Source organism: Manis javanica, chromosome 2 (assembly GCF_040802235.1).
Source record: "Manis javanica isolate MJ-LG chromosome 2, MJ_LKY, whole genome shotgun sequence".
NCBI classification, from domain to species: Eukaryota; Metazoa; Chordata; class Mammalia; order Pholidota; family Manidae; genus Manis; species Manis javanica.
This window is the reverse complement of record NC_133157.1, coordinates 138,644,479-138,660,343: the sequence shown is the minus strand read 5'-3', so window position 1 is coordinate 138,660,343 and position 15,865 is coordinate 138,644,479. Positions and strand designations below refer to the sequence as shown.

At 37.4% G+C, this 15,865-nt stretch overlaps 1 protein-coding gene across 6 annotated transcripts in view; it reads right to left on the bottom strand.

Annotated features, from left to right (window-relative positions):
- Nucleotides 1-200: 200 nt before the first annotated feature.
- The window catches only part of LOC140843023 (ankyrin repeat domain-containing protein 26-like), a 52,847-nt gene continuing 37,182 nt past the window's right edge, over nt 201-15,865 (bottom strand). For 4 of the 6 annotated variants that reach the window (XM_073229496.1, XM_073229498.1, XM_073229495.1 and 1 more), the window contains 5 exons: nt 13,442-13,509; nt 12,239-12,444; nt 5,079-5,148; nt 4,011-4,056; nt 201-2,926 (listed from right to left, as the gene is read on the bottom strand). In XM_073229496.1, coding sequence (XP_073085597.1) covers nt 2,790-2,926; nt 4,011-4,056; nt 5,079-5,148; nt 12,239-12,444; nt 13,442-13,509 — 527 coding nt within the window. In that variant the 3' untranslated portion in view covers nt 201-2,789. The remainder of the gene's footprint in view (nt 2,927-4,010; nt 4,057-5,078; nt 5,149-12,238; nt 12,445-13,441; nt 13,510-15,865) is intronic. The other 2 variants (XM_073229499.1, XM_073229500.1) reach the window with 2 other exon arrangements.

The window sequence follows — 15,865 nt, the reverse complement described above, 5'->3', positions numbered from 1 at the left end:
AACCTGTGCATAAGATTGTGTATCAGTGATACAATAAATACAAACATAAATAAATAATTTTAAAATATGGCATAGAGGTCATAAAAGGCCCCAGGGAAGAAAAAGTGCGCTTTTTGAAAGGCCTCTAGCTATTGAGGAGCATTTGAAGCCTTCATAAGCAATATTTAGTGCTTTAAATGAGGAATTAAAAAAAACTCAAAACACTTGTAAGATCTTTATTCCAATTCTAAGTAAAACCCAATTCAGCTTTAGATAAGGAGCATTATGAAGTGTGGCTTTTTTTTTTCTTTGAATAATTTCTGGTTTCATACCTTTGTGGTCTGAGAAGCTGGTTGGCATGTTTTTAATCTTCTGAATTTACTGAAGCTCTTTTTGTGGCCTAGTATGTGATCTGTTCTGGAAAGTGTTCCATGTGCACTTGAGAAAGCTGTGTATCCTGCTGCTTTTGGGTGGAGTGTCCTTAGATGTCTATTAGGCCCATCTGTTAGGTCCATCTGTTCTAATGTGTTCAGTGCCTCTGTCTCCTCACTTATTTTCTGTCTGGTTGATCTGTCCTTTGGAGTGAGTGGAGTGTTGAAATCTTCTAAAATGAATGCATTGCATTCTATTTCAGCCTCTAATTCTGTTAGGAACATCCAAATACATGAAACAAATACTATGTTGAGTGCACAGATATCTGTAGAGGTTATATCTTATTGTTGGACTGACCTCTTTGTCATTACATAATGTCCTTCTTTGTCTCTTGTTACATTTTTTGTTTTTGAAGTCTATTTTTCTGATACAAGTACTGCAACTCCTGCTTTTTTCTCCCTATTATTTTCAGGAAATATCTTTTTCCCTCCCTTCACTTTTAGTCTGTGTGTGTCTTTGGGTTTGAAGCGAGTCTCTTGTAGGCAGCATATAGATGGGTCTTGCTTGTTCATTCATTCTGTAACTCTGTGTCTTTTGATTGGTGCAGTCAATTTACATTTAGGGTTATTATCAATAGATACGTACTTATTGCCACTGCAGGCTTTAGATTCACAGTTACCGAAGGTTCAAGGGCAGCTTCTTTACTATCTAACAGTCTAACTTTAACTTGCTCATTACAGTAGTTCAAACATAATCTAAAGGTTCTTTTTTTCCCCCTCTTTCTCTTCCTCCTCCACTCTGTTTATTTTAGGTGTCATATCCTGTATTCTTTGTGTATCCCTTGACTGACCTTTTGGGTAACTGATATAATTTTGCATTTGCTTAGTAATTACTTGGTCTACTACCTTTATTATGGTTTTATTTTCTCTCGTGACAGCTATTTAGCCTTTGGAGCAGTCCCTTTAAAATACTCTGTAGAGATGGTTTGTGGAAGGTAAATTCCCTCAACTTTTTCTTATCTGAATATTGTTTAATCCCTGCTTCAAATTTAAGTGATAATCTTTCCAAGGAGAGTATACTTGGTTGGAGGCCCTTGTTTCATTTCATTAAATATGTCATGCCACTCCTTTCTGGCATGTAAGTTTGCTGCTGAGATGACTGCTGATATCCTGATGGGCCTTCCTTTGTATGTGACCTTTTTTTTTCTCTCTGGCTTCTTTTAATACTCTGTCCATGTCCTTGATCTTTGCCATTTTAATTATTATATGGCTTGGTGGTGTCTTCCTAGGGTCCCTTGAGTTGGCATATCTTTGCACTTGCATGGCTTGAGCGACTATTTCCTTTCCTAGACTGGGAAAGTTTTCAGTATTTCCTCAAAGCTGCATTTTCTTCTTTTCTTTTCTTCTTCTTTTGATACCCCTGTAATGCAAATATTATTCCATTGGGATTGGTTGCAGAGTTGTCTTATTATTCTTTCATTCCTAGAACCTTTTTTCTCTCTGTGCCTCAACTTATTTATATTCCTGTTCTCTAATTCCTGTTCCATTGACCATCTCCTCTTCTAATCTGCTTTTAAATCCCTCCAGTGTGTTTTATTTCAGATACTGCATTTTTCATATTTCTCTCTCTCTTGAAGTTGTCCCTGAGATCTTGAATATTTTTCTGTAGCTCTGTGAGCATGTTTATGATTTTTATTTTGAAATCTTTATCAAGAAGATTGGTGACTTCAGTTTCACTGAGCCCTCTTTCTGGTGTTTGAGGTATCCTGGTTTGTACAAAATTCTTTTGCTGTTTCATCATTCTGATGATGACTATGGAACAATACCTTTGTGTAGGTGGCACCCTCTAGTGCCCAGCTCTACTCTCTGGAGCTATCCAACACCTGGAGGGTTGGTGGGGTCACAGGTATGCAGCGCTGGTGCCTGCCAGGAGGAAAAGTTCTTTTGGTAGCATGAAAATGCTACCTGGCTGTAGTGTCTGTATCCACTGCCAGGTCCAGTAGGCTGAGAATGGAGGTAGGAACCTCTGTGTTATGCCCCTGTAGGTACCCTAGGTTGGGCTGCCCTCCATGTGACCTGGTGCAATGGTGGTAGCATCAGCTGTGCGGACTCATGCCTGCTGGGAAGAATGAGTGGCAGGCTGCATATCACAGTGGGGGGCCTCAGCACTGCACTGACAGCCAGGGGGATGGAGCATCTGATGGTCCTGAATGTTCCTAACCTGCTGGGCTGAGTTTGCTACTATATCCTTTTCTTTAAGGTCTTTTCTTTTCCCCAGATGTAGGCAGTGTCTTGCAGTTTTCTGGGTCACTCTTTTAGGATTACTGGTATTTGCTGTATTTTCATTACATGTGGTTTTGGGAGGTGGTTTCTGCCTCAGTTCTCTCACCGCCAGCCATCTTTTTCCCCTCCATCAGACAAGTACATTTTACATTTCTTTCAGATCATATAGTTTTTCCTCAGAATCTGTGCATATTCCTGTGACGTCTTCAAAAGTAGAGCTTGAGTTGGAGTTAACCCATCCATAGATCCTAGAGGAGCAGCTATAGAGGATTCAAATTCAAATTTAGCAGCATCTGGAAAGAAACAGAAAAAATTATACTCTTCATATAAAATACTTCAGAGTTAACATGTATGAGTTAATAAAAAGAAGTTGGAGCCTTTAAGAGTGTTAAAAATGAAAAATATCTATACACAACTGCAGTACAAAATACAAGACTACTAGGAAATATAACTTGCCCATAGTTACACACAATTAATTCCAATTGTGGCTAAGTATCAGAGCTTCTGGTTTTCTTATTACAAGATGGAACTATAGAAGATAAAGATGACACAGTTTACCGTGACAACCATATTCTGTAAATGGGAAAAACAGACCGACAGGCAGTTCCCATAGTCAGGTATACCATTACAGGTATAAAACAGGATGCTATTAGAATACACAGAGGGGACATCCCAACTGATATTGCAGGAAAAGGGAAAGATGTGCCAGATAGAGGGAAGAAGCATCTGCAAAGAGCTAGAGGTGAGGAAGAACATTTGTGGAACTGTAAGTAGTCTAGTTCGGTGACATGCGAGAGCAAATGTGCAGAGTAGGATAAGTAGCAAGAGATGAGACTGAAGGACTTGGAAAGCACCAAATTTTATTTGGGTGTTTTTATTCTTTGCTAAGGTATTTGTAATTTTTCCTGAGAGTAGAAAGATAAAACCAATGAGCAAGTCAATGGCTAGAGATTTAAATGTCATCCTTCAAGTGACACTTAAAATTGCCTATTAGTAGGTGTGTCTTGGTTTTTTGGCCTTAAATCACTACCAGAAACATAAGAAGCTGACAAAGCCCATGTGTTCTGAGAAGTGCAGGATAAGAGTTCTAAAGGAATAGCAGAAGTAAAAGAAAAGGTATAGCCAAAAATAAGAACAGACTGATGGATGTGTTGAGATTTTAAAAAATCTATGGAACATGCTGAATAAATGAGGAAGAAGTATATTCTTCACTATGAATGGCTGTGCCCTCACATTTTCTTATTAGAAATGTATAAGAAACAAATATTTACATAATACCTACTATCTGAACAATGGAAAGAGTTGCTATTTACTATTCAGAGTTCATTTCAGAAAGCAGTGACATCTAAACTTAATTAATACATTTTGGCAACATACCTTCTTTTTGTGCTCTAGTTATATTTTTGTCAAATTCTTGCTCTATCTGAAATAAGTCAAATATTATTTGTAATTTTTAAGTTAAGCAAGACATTATCATGAGAGTGACACATAGCTGATGAAGTATGGCCTTTAATAGTTTTAGAGACTAGACTTACCTTGGGGATTGCTTACATAGAAAAATAATCACATGAATAAAATAAATTCCTACTTAATTTTAGATAACATATCTGCAAATGTTATTTTGATTAATCTGATAAAAAGTACAATACTGGTGGAATTTCAGAAAGGTGATATTTGATCTTACTATTAAGAAGAAATTTAAACAATTCAAGTCATAGTATACACTGACTGCATTACTTTGCAAGACTTAGAAACACTATCCTGTATAAAAAGCTTTATCAGTTTTTTTACTCTAATGAATTTTTCCTTCAAAAGGGCTTTCTATTATTGTACTTTTAGATAAGGTATAAGTTGTGCTATTAATTTTTCAGCACAGGATCTAAAATACATAAAATGAAGAACGTGGGACTGTCATAACAATGTCATGTAAAAATTCCTGTAAAAAGTTAAGTGAAATCATTTTTCTATCTGTACTATGACTACAAAATCTCTCACTACTGCGTATGGACACAAAAATTTCAGAATATCTGCTTGAAGAAAGGAAAAATAGAGGCTAGAGCCAGTGTTCAAACTTAATTTCTGATTCATGACTTTCTAGAATTAGAAACAAGGCAAATAATACTCAATTCTTTAATGACGATTTTGTTGCCTTTCTGGAAAGTAGGAGTTTTGATGCATCTTTTTCAATATGCAGCTTTTCACAAAATTTAAAATGTCAGTTTAGTTTCACTTACTGAATAGAGTTAAGATTAGGTATCTCTTGAAAATGAGAAATCCAACAACTTTAAAAAATAAAATTTCTGTCTCCTTTCTCAGAAGCACAAATAATTATGACTTTTAAATAGTGAGCACTAATCAGTTAAACAACTAGAATTTCAACAAATTAAGAACAAGAATTATATCACAAATTTGAAACCCAGGGGGAAAAAGGATAGTATAACTAACCTTGGCAAAGAATGTGTCCATTTCCTTCTCTCTACGTTTGCTATTGGTCTCTGCTAACCTCTCAGTAATCCTGTGGAGAGTGGTGAAAACAAATGCTTATTATTTCATTTTTCCCTGATACCTAAATGCCTTGCATTAAAAAAAGTTACTACAATAGTAAATTGAATTTCTTACAAAACAGTGTTTCAGCATTGAAAATCTGCTGAAGATCTATTGTATACAATTAAGTACATGTTTTTCTAGAGTGACTAGTAGCTAACAAGTAATTCAAAGTAGGGAAGGGAGAGAAACGGCTATTCATGATATAGAGGGCTTACAAGTAGAACTTCCTGCCTTCTGGAATGGCTGTATTTACAAGATTCATGAGGAACACTTAAACCTATTTAGTAAACCAGTTTAGAGATAAAAGATAAAGCATCCATCAAAGACATTTTCAAGCATTTGCTTTTACCACCCTTTATGTCTCACTCATTATCTCAGAGAAATTAGGCATTAGGCACTGAGGCATAATTGAGAGCAACAATCTGTAGGGGAGGAAAAAGGGTGTGGGTGACCAAAGAATAAAATAGCTCTGGAGGCAGTTAGCATGTAACATCGTCACCAAGGTATCCATCCTTTCTGTTTTCCACGTACTCCCTCAGGCAGACCACAGTGTTGTTATTATTTGTTTATTTTCGTATCATTAATCTGCAATTACATGAGGAACATTATGTTTACTAGGAACCCCCTTCACCAAGTACCCCCTACAAACCCCATTACAGTCACTGTCCATCAGCATAGTAAGATGCTGTAGAAACACTACTTTTCTTCTCTGTGACGCATAGCCCTCCCTGTGCCTCCCCCCACATTATACATGCTAATCATAATGTCCCCTTTCTTTTCCCGATCCTTATCCCTCCCTTCCCACCCATCCTCCCCAGTCCCTTTCCCTTTGGTAACTGTTAGTCCATTCTTGGGTTCTGTGATTCTGCTGCTGTTTTGTTCCTTCAGTTTTTCTTTGTTCTTATACTCCACCTATGAGTGAAATCATTTGATACTTGTCTTTCTCCACCTGGCTTATTTCACTGGGAATAATATGCTCTAGTTCCATCCATGTTATTCCAAATGGTAGGAGTTGTTTTCTTCTTATGGCTGAATAATATTCCATTGTGTACCACATCTTCCTTATCCATTCATCTACTGATGGACAGTTAGGTTGTTTCCATTTCTTGGCTATTCTAAATAGTGCTGCGATAAACACAGGGGTGCATCTGTATTTTTCAAACTGGGCTACTGCGTTCTTAGGGTAAATTCCTAGAAGTGGAATTCCTGGGTAAAATGGTATGTCTATTTTGAGCTTTTTGAGAAACCTCCATACTGCTTTCTACAATGGTTGTACTAATTTACATTCCCACCAGCAGTGTAGGAGGGTTTACCTTTCTCCAAAACCTTGCCAACATTTGTTGTTGTTTATCTTTTGGATGGTGGCGATCCTTACTGGTGTGAGGTGATATCTCATTGTGGTTTTAACTCACATTTCTCTGATGACTAGCGAGGTGGAGCATCTTTTCATGTGTCCGTTGGCCATATGAATTTCTTCTTTGGAGAAGTGTCTATTCAGCTCCTCTGCCCATTTTTTAATTGGATTATTTGCTTTTTGTTTGTAGAGGTGTATGAGCTCTTTAGATATTTTGGATGTCAACCCTTTATGAGATCTGTCCTATATGAACTTCTCCCATACTGTAGGATGCCTTTTTGTTCTATTGATGGTGTCCTTTGCTGTACAGCAGCTATTCAGCTTTATATAGTCCCACTTTTTCATTTTTCCTTTAGTTTCCTTTGCCTGGGGACATATGTTCATGAAGACGTTGCTCATGTTTATATCCAAGAGATTTTTGTCTATGATTTTTTCTAAGAGTTTTATGGTTTCATGACTTACATTCAGGTCTGTGATCCATTTTGAATTTACTTTTGTGTATGGGGTTAGACAATGATCCAGTTTCATTTTCTTACATGTAGCTGTCCAGTTTTGCTAATACTAGGTGTTGAAGAGGCTGTCGTTTTCCCATTGTATGTCCATGGTTCCTTTATCATCTATTAATGGACCATGTATGTTTGTGTTAATATCTGGAGTCTCTATTCTGTTCCACTGGTTTGTGGCTCTGAACCTGTGCTGTTACCAAATTGTATTGTTTATGTGGCTTTGTAGTAAAGCTTGAAGTTGGGGAGTGAGATTCCCCCACACTTTATTTTTCCTTGTCAGTATTGCTTTGGCCATTTTGTGTCTTAGGTGGTTGCATATGTATTTTAGAACTATTTGTTCCAGTTTTTTGAATAATGTTGTTGGTATTTTGATAGGGATTACATTGAATCTATAGATTGCTTTGGGCAGGATGGCCATTTTGACAATATTAATTCTTCCTAGCCAAGAGCATAGGCTCTTGGCTTTACATTTGTTAGTGTCTTCTTTAATTTCTTGCAAGAGTGTCTTGTAGTTTTCAGGGTATAGGTCTTTTACTTCCTTGGTTAGGTTTATTCCTCTGTATTTTATTCTGTTTGATGCTATTGTGAATGGAATTGTTTTCCTGATTTCTCTTTCTGTTAGTTCATTGTCAATGTATAGGAAAGCCAAAGATTTCTGTGTATTAATTTTGTATCCTGAAACTTTGCTGAATTCTGATATCAGTTCTAGTAGTTTTGGAGTGGAGTCTTTAGGGTATTTTATGTACAGTATCATGTCATCTGCAAATAGTGACAGCTTAAGTTCTTCTTTACCAATTTGGATTGGTTGTATTTTGTTGTTTTGTCTAATTGCCGTGGCTAGGACCTCCAGTACTATGTTGACTAACAGTGGGGAGAGTGGGCATCCCTGTCTTGTTCCTGATCTCAGAGGAAAAGCTTTCAGCTTCTTACTTTTCAGTATGATGTTGGCTGTGGGCTTATCATATACGGCCTTTATTATGTTGAGGTACTTGCCCTCTATACCTATTTTGCTGAGAGTTTTTACATTGAATGGATGTTGAATTCTGTCAAATGCTTTTGCAGCATGTATGGTGATTATCATGTGGTTTTTGTCTTCCTTTTTATTTATGTGGTGTATAATGTTGATGGATTTTCAGATGTTGTACCATCCTTGCATCTCTGGGATGAATCCCACTTGGTCATGGTGTATGATCCTCTTGATGTATTTCTGAATTCAATTTTCTAATATTTTGTTGAGTATTTTTGCATCTTTGTTCCATCCCTTGATATTGGTCTGAAATTTTCTTTTTTGGTGAGGTCTTTTCTTGGTTTTGGTATTAGGGTGATGCTGGCTTCATAGAATGAGTTTGGGAGTATTCCCTCCACTTCAATTTTTTTGGAAATCTTTAAGGAGAATGGGTATTATGTCTTCTCTGAATGTCTGATAAAATTCTACGGTAAATCTGTCTGGCCCGGGGTTATGCCCTTGGGTAGTTTTTTGATTACCGCTTCAATTTTTTTGCTGGTAATTTGTCCATTTAGATTTTCTGTTTCTTCCTTGGTCAGTCTTGGAAGGTTGTATTTTTCTAGGAAGTAGTCCATTTCCTCTAGGTTTTCCAGCTTGTTCGCATATTGGTTTTCATAGTATTCTCTAATAATTCTTTGTATTTCTGTGGGCTCCATCATGATTTTTCCTTTCTCGTTTCTGATTCTGTTGATGTGTGTTGATTCTCTTTTACTCTTAATAAGTCTGGCTAGGGGCTTATCTATTTTGTTTATTTTCTCAGAGAATCAGCTCTTGGTTTCATTGATATTTTCTATTGTTATGTTCTTCTCAATTTTATTTATTTCTTCTCTTACCTTAATTATGTCCCTCCTTCTACTGACCTTAGGGCTCATTTGTTCTTTTTTTTCCAATTTCAATAATTGTCACTTTACACGATTCATTTGGGTTTGTTCTTTAAATATGCCTGGATTGCTATATACTTTCCTCTTAGAATTTATAATGGTTATATCCTCTTGTCCTGACCCCTTTATCATTATGTAATGTCCTTCTTCATCTCTTACTTTCTTTGTTTTGAATTCTGTTTTGTCTTATACTAAAAGTGCAACACCTGCTTTTTTCTCTCTGTTGTTTGCATGAATCATCTTTTTCCATCACTCTACTTTTAGTCTGTGCATGTCTTTGGGTTTGAGACGAGTCTCTTGTAAGCAGCATATAGATGGGTCTTGCTTTTTTACCCATTCTATTACTCTGTGTCTTTTGATTGGTGCATTCAGTCCATTGACATTTAGGGGTGATTATTGAAATATATGTACTTATTGCCATTGCAGGTTTTAGATTCATGGTTACCAAATTTTCAAGGTTAGCTTCTTTACTATCTTACCATCTAACTTAACTTGCTTATTGAGCTATTGTAAACACTATCTGATGTTTCTATATTTCTCTACCTTCTTATTCCTCCTCCTCCATTCTTTATATGTTGGGAGTTTTATTCTGTGCTCTTTTGTGTTTCCTTTGATTGCTTTTGTGAGTAGTTAATTTTATTTATTGCCTTTAGTTAGTATTTGGTTGGTCTGCTTTCTTTGCTGTGATTTTATTTTCTCTGGTGACATCTATTTAGCCTTAGGAGTGCTCCCATCTAGAGCAGTCCCTGTAAGATGCCCTGTAGAGGTGGTTTGTGGGAGGCAAATTCCCTCAACTTTTGCTTGTCTGGGAATTGTTTAATCCATCATTCAGGGATAATCCTCCAGGATACAGTATTCCTGGTTCAAGGCCCTTCTGTTTCATTGCATTAAATATACATGCCATTCTGTTCTGTCCTGTAAGATTTTCCTTTGTAGGTGACCTTTTTTCTCTCTCTGGCTACCTTTAATACTCTGTCCTTGTCCTTGATCTTTGCCACTTTAACTATTATGTATCTTGGTGTTGTCCTTCTTGGGTCCCTTCTGTTGGGTATTCTGTGGACTTCTGTCATCTGAGAGACTATTTCCTCCCCCAGTTTGGGTAAGTTTTCAGCAATTATTCCTTCAAAGACAGTTTCTATCTCTTTTTCTCTCTCTCCTTCTTCTGGTACCCTTCTAGTGTGAATATTGTTCCATTTGTATTGGTCACAGAGTTCTCTTCTTCATAATCTTTCATTCCTGGAGAGCCTTTTACCTCTCTCTGCGTCAACTTCTCTGTGTTCCTGTTCTGTGATTCCTATTACATTAATGGCCTCTAGCACCTCATCCAGTCTGCTCCTAAGTCCTTCCAGAGACTGTTTTATTTCTGTATTCTCCCTCCCAACTTTATCCATTAGCTCCTGAACATTTCTCTGTAGCTCCATCAGCATGCTTATGACCTTTAGTTTGAATTCTTTTTCAGGAAGATTGGTTAATTCTATGTCCCCAGGTTCCCTCTCGGGAGATGTCAGAGTTATTCTTGTCTGGATCAAATTCTTCTGCCTTTTCATGGCGATAGAGGTAGTCTTGGGCATTTGGTGTGTATGTCAGGTGGGAGAACAAAGTCCCTTCTGGCTTGCTGTTTGCCTTCCTTTCCTGTGAGAACAGCGACCCCTAGGAGCTTGTGCTGGGCAGCTGCGCACAGAAGGTGCCTCTGAGTCTTCCCCTGATGGCTGCAGAGTAGGCTCTGGGCAGTTGCTGTGGGTCTGGCCGCTCCCAAGCTGCTCACTGCCATGGCGGGGCTGCATCAGAGGGGGAATGGAGGGGAGGCTGTTGATCGTTGTGAGGGGCCTAAGAGCTGTGCTGCCTTACAGGGGGTAGGGCACTCATAGTTCTCTGGGGTTCTCAGCTACTGAGCTGAGTGTGCCAGGATCCTTCCATCCAGCTGTGAGACCCCTGTTCCTTTAAGACTTTGAAAAAGCACTCGCTTTTCTTTTGTCCAATGGGCACCATTTGCGGGGACCCGCTCGCAGATTTTACTGTTCCATTTCCCTAATTTCCAGCACACTAGGCACTGTGTGTCTGCGCTCCTGGTGTGGATGACTAGGGCTGGGTATTTAGCACTCCTGGGCTCCCACTCCCTCCCCGTTGCGACTCGTTTTCTCCCGCTGGGGAGCTGGGGTTGTGGAGGTGCTCAGGTCCCACCGGGCCATGGCTAGTATCTTACCCTCTTTGTGAGATGCTGAGTTCTCACAAATGTAGATGCAGCCTGGCTGTTGTACTGTATCTTCTGGTCTCTCTTTTAGAAATAGTTGTATTTGTTTTTATTTTAAAAAATATGTATGGTTTTGGGAGGAGATTTCCACTGCCCTACTCATGCCATTCGTCATCTTGGCTCCTCCCCCCACAGTGTTATTTTTAACCACTTTGTGAATTATAGTGCTGTTCATCCCTATGTCAGTCTTTATTTCAGATGGATGCCTTTATGTAGAGTAGAAAAATTATGATAGTTTGTTCCATGAAGCCCTCTAGTGATAACACCAAAGATTACAATCAGGAAAACAAAACTTCCGTGCAGCGGATGTGCTAATGTGAGGAAAATGGAAGTTACTATTGTCAGGATCCTCACCAGAACCTAAACTGGTCGATTTAATCAGCCTGCTGATAGGCTACTGCTTCCACACCCATAGGCAATAAGCTATTAGTGGCAGAATCATTATATAAAGAACCCTTCCCAGAGGCAGAGATGTGGATTACAGACCTGCAGACTGTTGGGTGCATGTGATTCTAGTGTCCAACTATTGATGGGAGAATAGAGCCGGGTAGAAACCTTTTAACCCCAGAATGTTCCCTTGTCATTTCTCCATCTCACTGAATTCATAGTGAACTTGCCTGGGGCTGAAGCCCTCAGGCAAGACAGCTGAGTAGTAGTACTTGGCCCTTTGAGTTTAAGATGTAATCTTCCAAAAAATAGTTAAACTCATTAATATTTCTATTTAGAGGTATTCTTTAGGAAGTCATTTTATAATAATATCACTGTCTAAGTTACAAAGCTTCAGAAACAATGAGCTTCAAGACTAGTAGATCAGGTTAACTATGAAAATATTAAAAGGAAAAAATAAAGTCATTTAAAACCAAGAAAGGGGAGAGGGGTACAAAAACTGTCTTGACGGAACATTTTAAATGTAAGTTCATTTACAAATATCATTTTCCAGAATATACTATCCAGTTAGCTTTCATTCCTACTAATCTTACAAACCTGGCTCCATAGGAATAATGCTTCAGAGGCAAACTAATGAGCTTAATTCATTTTCTATGATTCTGTTTTGACTTACTTGTCTAGTTGATTTGCCAATGACAGGCTGGTATTTACTTCTTCTCGTTGTAATTGTTTATATTTCTCCAATTCAGCTCTAATGGAATCTTCTTGAGAAACTTTTTTGGAGAGTTGAAATTCCAGATCTTTAATTCTGAGTTCCATTTGCATTCTAAATGAATTATCCTTCTCTCTCCACTGCTGTAATCTCTTTTGTGATTCATCCTTTAAAACAAATTAAAAGTGCGTTTTTTAAGTAAGTATAATTTGAATAATTATAGCATATTTGTTTCCCTTAGTTTTGACTCGGTGTTACAGAAAGCAAATTTAAATGTGAAAAAAAAGACTTGAAGTTTAATGTATTTACCTTAACCTCATCTGAATTAAATCTGCATTATAAAAATTAGGTTGAATCATTCTTATTTTAGTACTCATATAATCTGACATTTCAAAGAATAACAATCTATAGTTAAAATATTTAAACAATATAATCCAAGAATATGGTATACTTTTTAAATCTTCTTGTCATCTGCTTCTTCTCATTAGCATTGTTTTCCATTAATAAATTAATCTCAACATTTATTATAACCCGTTTTAAAGGGGACTTATTTCTACTGTTTGGCACCCTTGTTGAAAATCAGTTCACCACAAATAAGTTAGTTTTCATATTGTCCCTTTTTTTCACCACTTTTCTGTTTATCTGTTTTACCCTAATGAACTCCCAGGTTCAGTAGCTTAAATAACATTATCTTATTCACAAACCTCCGTCAGGAAAGTGTGGCCAGGACAGCTTGTCTGCATCCTTCAGCTTTAGCTGGGACAGCTCGAAGGCTGAGGCTGGAGTCATTTGGAGGCTAGTTCACTCACATGTCTGATTGTTGGCGCCAGGCCCTGGCTGGGACTTTAGTTGGGCTGGACAGCTGGAACACCTGGCCTATCCCAGCCAACCAGCCTTGGAATTCATACAGCATCACCTTCACCATATTCTGTTCACTGGGAGCAAGTCAGTAAGGTTGTCCCATAACCTTCCTTTTTAAAAGAAATCAACAGATGTTCTATGACATTCCTTATTCATTTTTGCAAGTAGTAAAATTTTAGACTTCCTATTAAGTGATCTATTGACTCTGAAGGACTAGTTCAAAATGTAATTTCATTTAAACTATGTTACAACATTAACAAATAGTCAATAATATTAAACCAGAAATTAAAAGTTTTTATATACCTGTGGGTGGTTATAGTCACTTCCATCAGGCCGTTCTTTCTTTGACATCATTATGAAGTCTTGTTCTGCTGACAAATTGATATATTCAGTTAAATTGAACTACAACAGAATGGTTCAATAAAAGAAAAGCCATACTCTTAAAAAAAGAGAAAATAACATTTTATCAATTGAGAGTTTAAATTAAGCTTAATCTTTATGTGAATACTTATTTAGGAAATACTTCTAAATTACGTACAACTTCAACAAACACTTGGGAAATACTAGAATTTGCCAGGATAAAAGCATACAAACATGTAAAAGCCTCATTCAAAAATCCATCCATCCAACATCAAAGAAAATAATCAGAAACAAAACAAAATATAAAAATGCAGAAGAAACATATAAAGCCACAAGATACTCTATTTTCTACCTCAGAATTGTACGATCTTAACAACATGCTAGGCTTCAGCTACATTATTCAGGAACCAAAATTAGATTCTGTGACTTTATTGGGGTATACACCACGCCTCCTTTTACCTGAAATGTTTGGCTGCACTATTTGACAAACTCCTCTTCCTCTTACAAGATTCAGACTGCTGTACAAAGCCCTCCCTTACTATGGCTGTCTTTCCCCCTATGAATAGGTGTTTCTTTGGGCCTACCTTAGTGTTTTATAGATTTTTCTTGTATGTCTTTACCATATGAGCTGTAAATTATCATCTACGTGTTTGTCCCCTTTGCTCCGAAACTATAGGGGACAGTCTTGTAAATCATCTTTGTATAAATAGTCATTATTTACTTTACTCAATTGTTATTTATTGGGTTCCAGCGAAGTACTTTAAAGGTTTAAAGAAGACTGTGGACAACAGGAATCAGGAACGGGTTTTTAGAGATAATGCCTGTGCTGACTTAAACAGTGAGGTTAGCCAGAACCAAATCGGTAGTGGGCAGGAATGCGGAGAGCATGCAGGACCACTGCAAGACAGGCAGAGCAGCACATGATGGGGTGACTATCTGACTGAAATACACGGATTGGTTAGGCTGGCATGCCCAGCAGTTCAGAATGCCAGAGAAGAGGGTGGGCAGTAGAAAAGGCTGAGGGTAGGGAGTTAGGTAGGAGTCAGATTACCAAAGCCTTCCTTATATGTAATTTTGGATGCCTGGACATAAATGTGTTTTAGGGTGCTTCGTGTTGTATTTACAGCTGAGACAGGTCATGAGGGCAACCGAATAAATGGAAGGAGACATATTATAAGGTAATATTGCAAAATAAAGGTGATACAGGCCTGAACTGAGATGTTTCTGGAAATATATTTAGGATATAAAATTACCAGGGCTCATAATAAAATTAAGGTCCCTGGAAAACTAACTCTGCTCATTACTTTGTAAAAGGTATCAGCTAAGAAGAGCAATGGTCCACATGAACTGTTCTAAGTTGCTTATATTTAATTCTGTAGTTATTCCATCTCACATCTTCCAATGAAGCAGGAGCTTGTGTAGGTGTTTTGTTTTAAATATCCTGCTTTTTGGGTCTGCCCAACTTGCGAGGAAATAGAGCAAACAAGTCAGTTGTACGGGTAAACAACTGGGCTGACAGCTCAATGTCATCACTACTCCAGGATATAACTAAAAATCTTTAGTAAACTACATTGTTAATTCTAAAGGTAAAAAGAAAAAGAAGATAAAACTATAGGGGTAGGAAAAATATTATATAATATTTTAGTAGATAGCTGAGCCTATGACTGATGAAGGGCACTGAATTAACTGGTGCATAAAGTTAGAATACACATTACATGTGGTTAATCAGCAGACACATTACATGTGGTTAATAACAGACTGGCTATCCTAGCAGTATTAAAATTGTTTTTTTGTGTATTAGTTTTAAATGATACAATCCTCAAAATAGCCAACACTCCTTGTGAATTATTTATTCATTAGAAAATTTTAAGACAAGTTGACAGAGTATGTGTACATATCAGAGGTGGCACAGTGTAGCAAATTCCCAATAATTCCCATTACTCCTGGGAAAGTCAACTCTAAATTACATAAAGTCAAAGAAAATACAAGGAATATTTTAAGTTTTGGCTTTGGAAGGTGCTCTTTTAGTTACACTTAATGTAGCTGTAACTAATACTTGTGAATTCAGGGCTATAAAAATAAAGCTAGGAGACTACATTTGGTCTGAGTAGGCAATCTTTAGCTATCTACCTAGTTTCCCAAACAGTCCCTAAACTCTAAACATAATCCTGCTACACACTCTTAAGTATGTTCTCAATACCAGCCTAGAAGAAATTACTCTTTCTCCTAATTCTTTGTTATTTATATATTGTTTTGGGAGCGAAAGAATGCCAATTCTTGCTAAAAGGTATTCTGTTTGCTTGTAGGTTGCATACAAAGAGAAACCACAAAGATTTTGCCACAAAATGATTTTTGAAAAATCAAAAC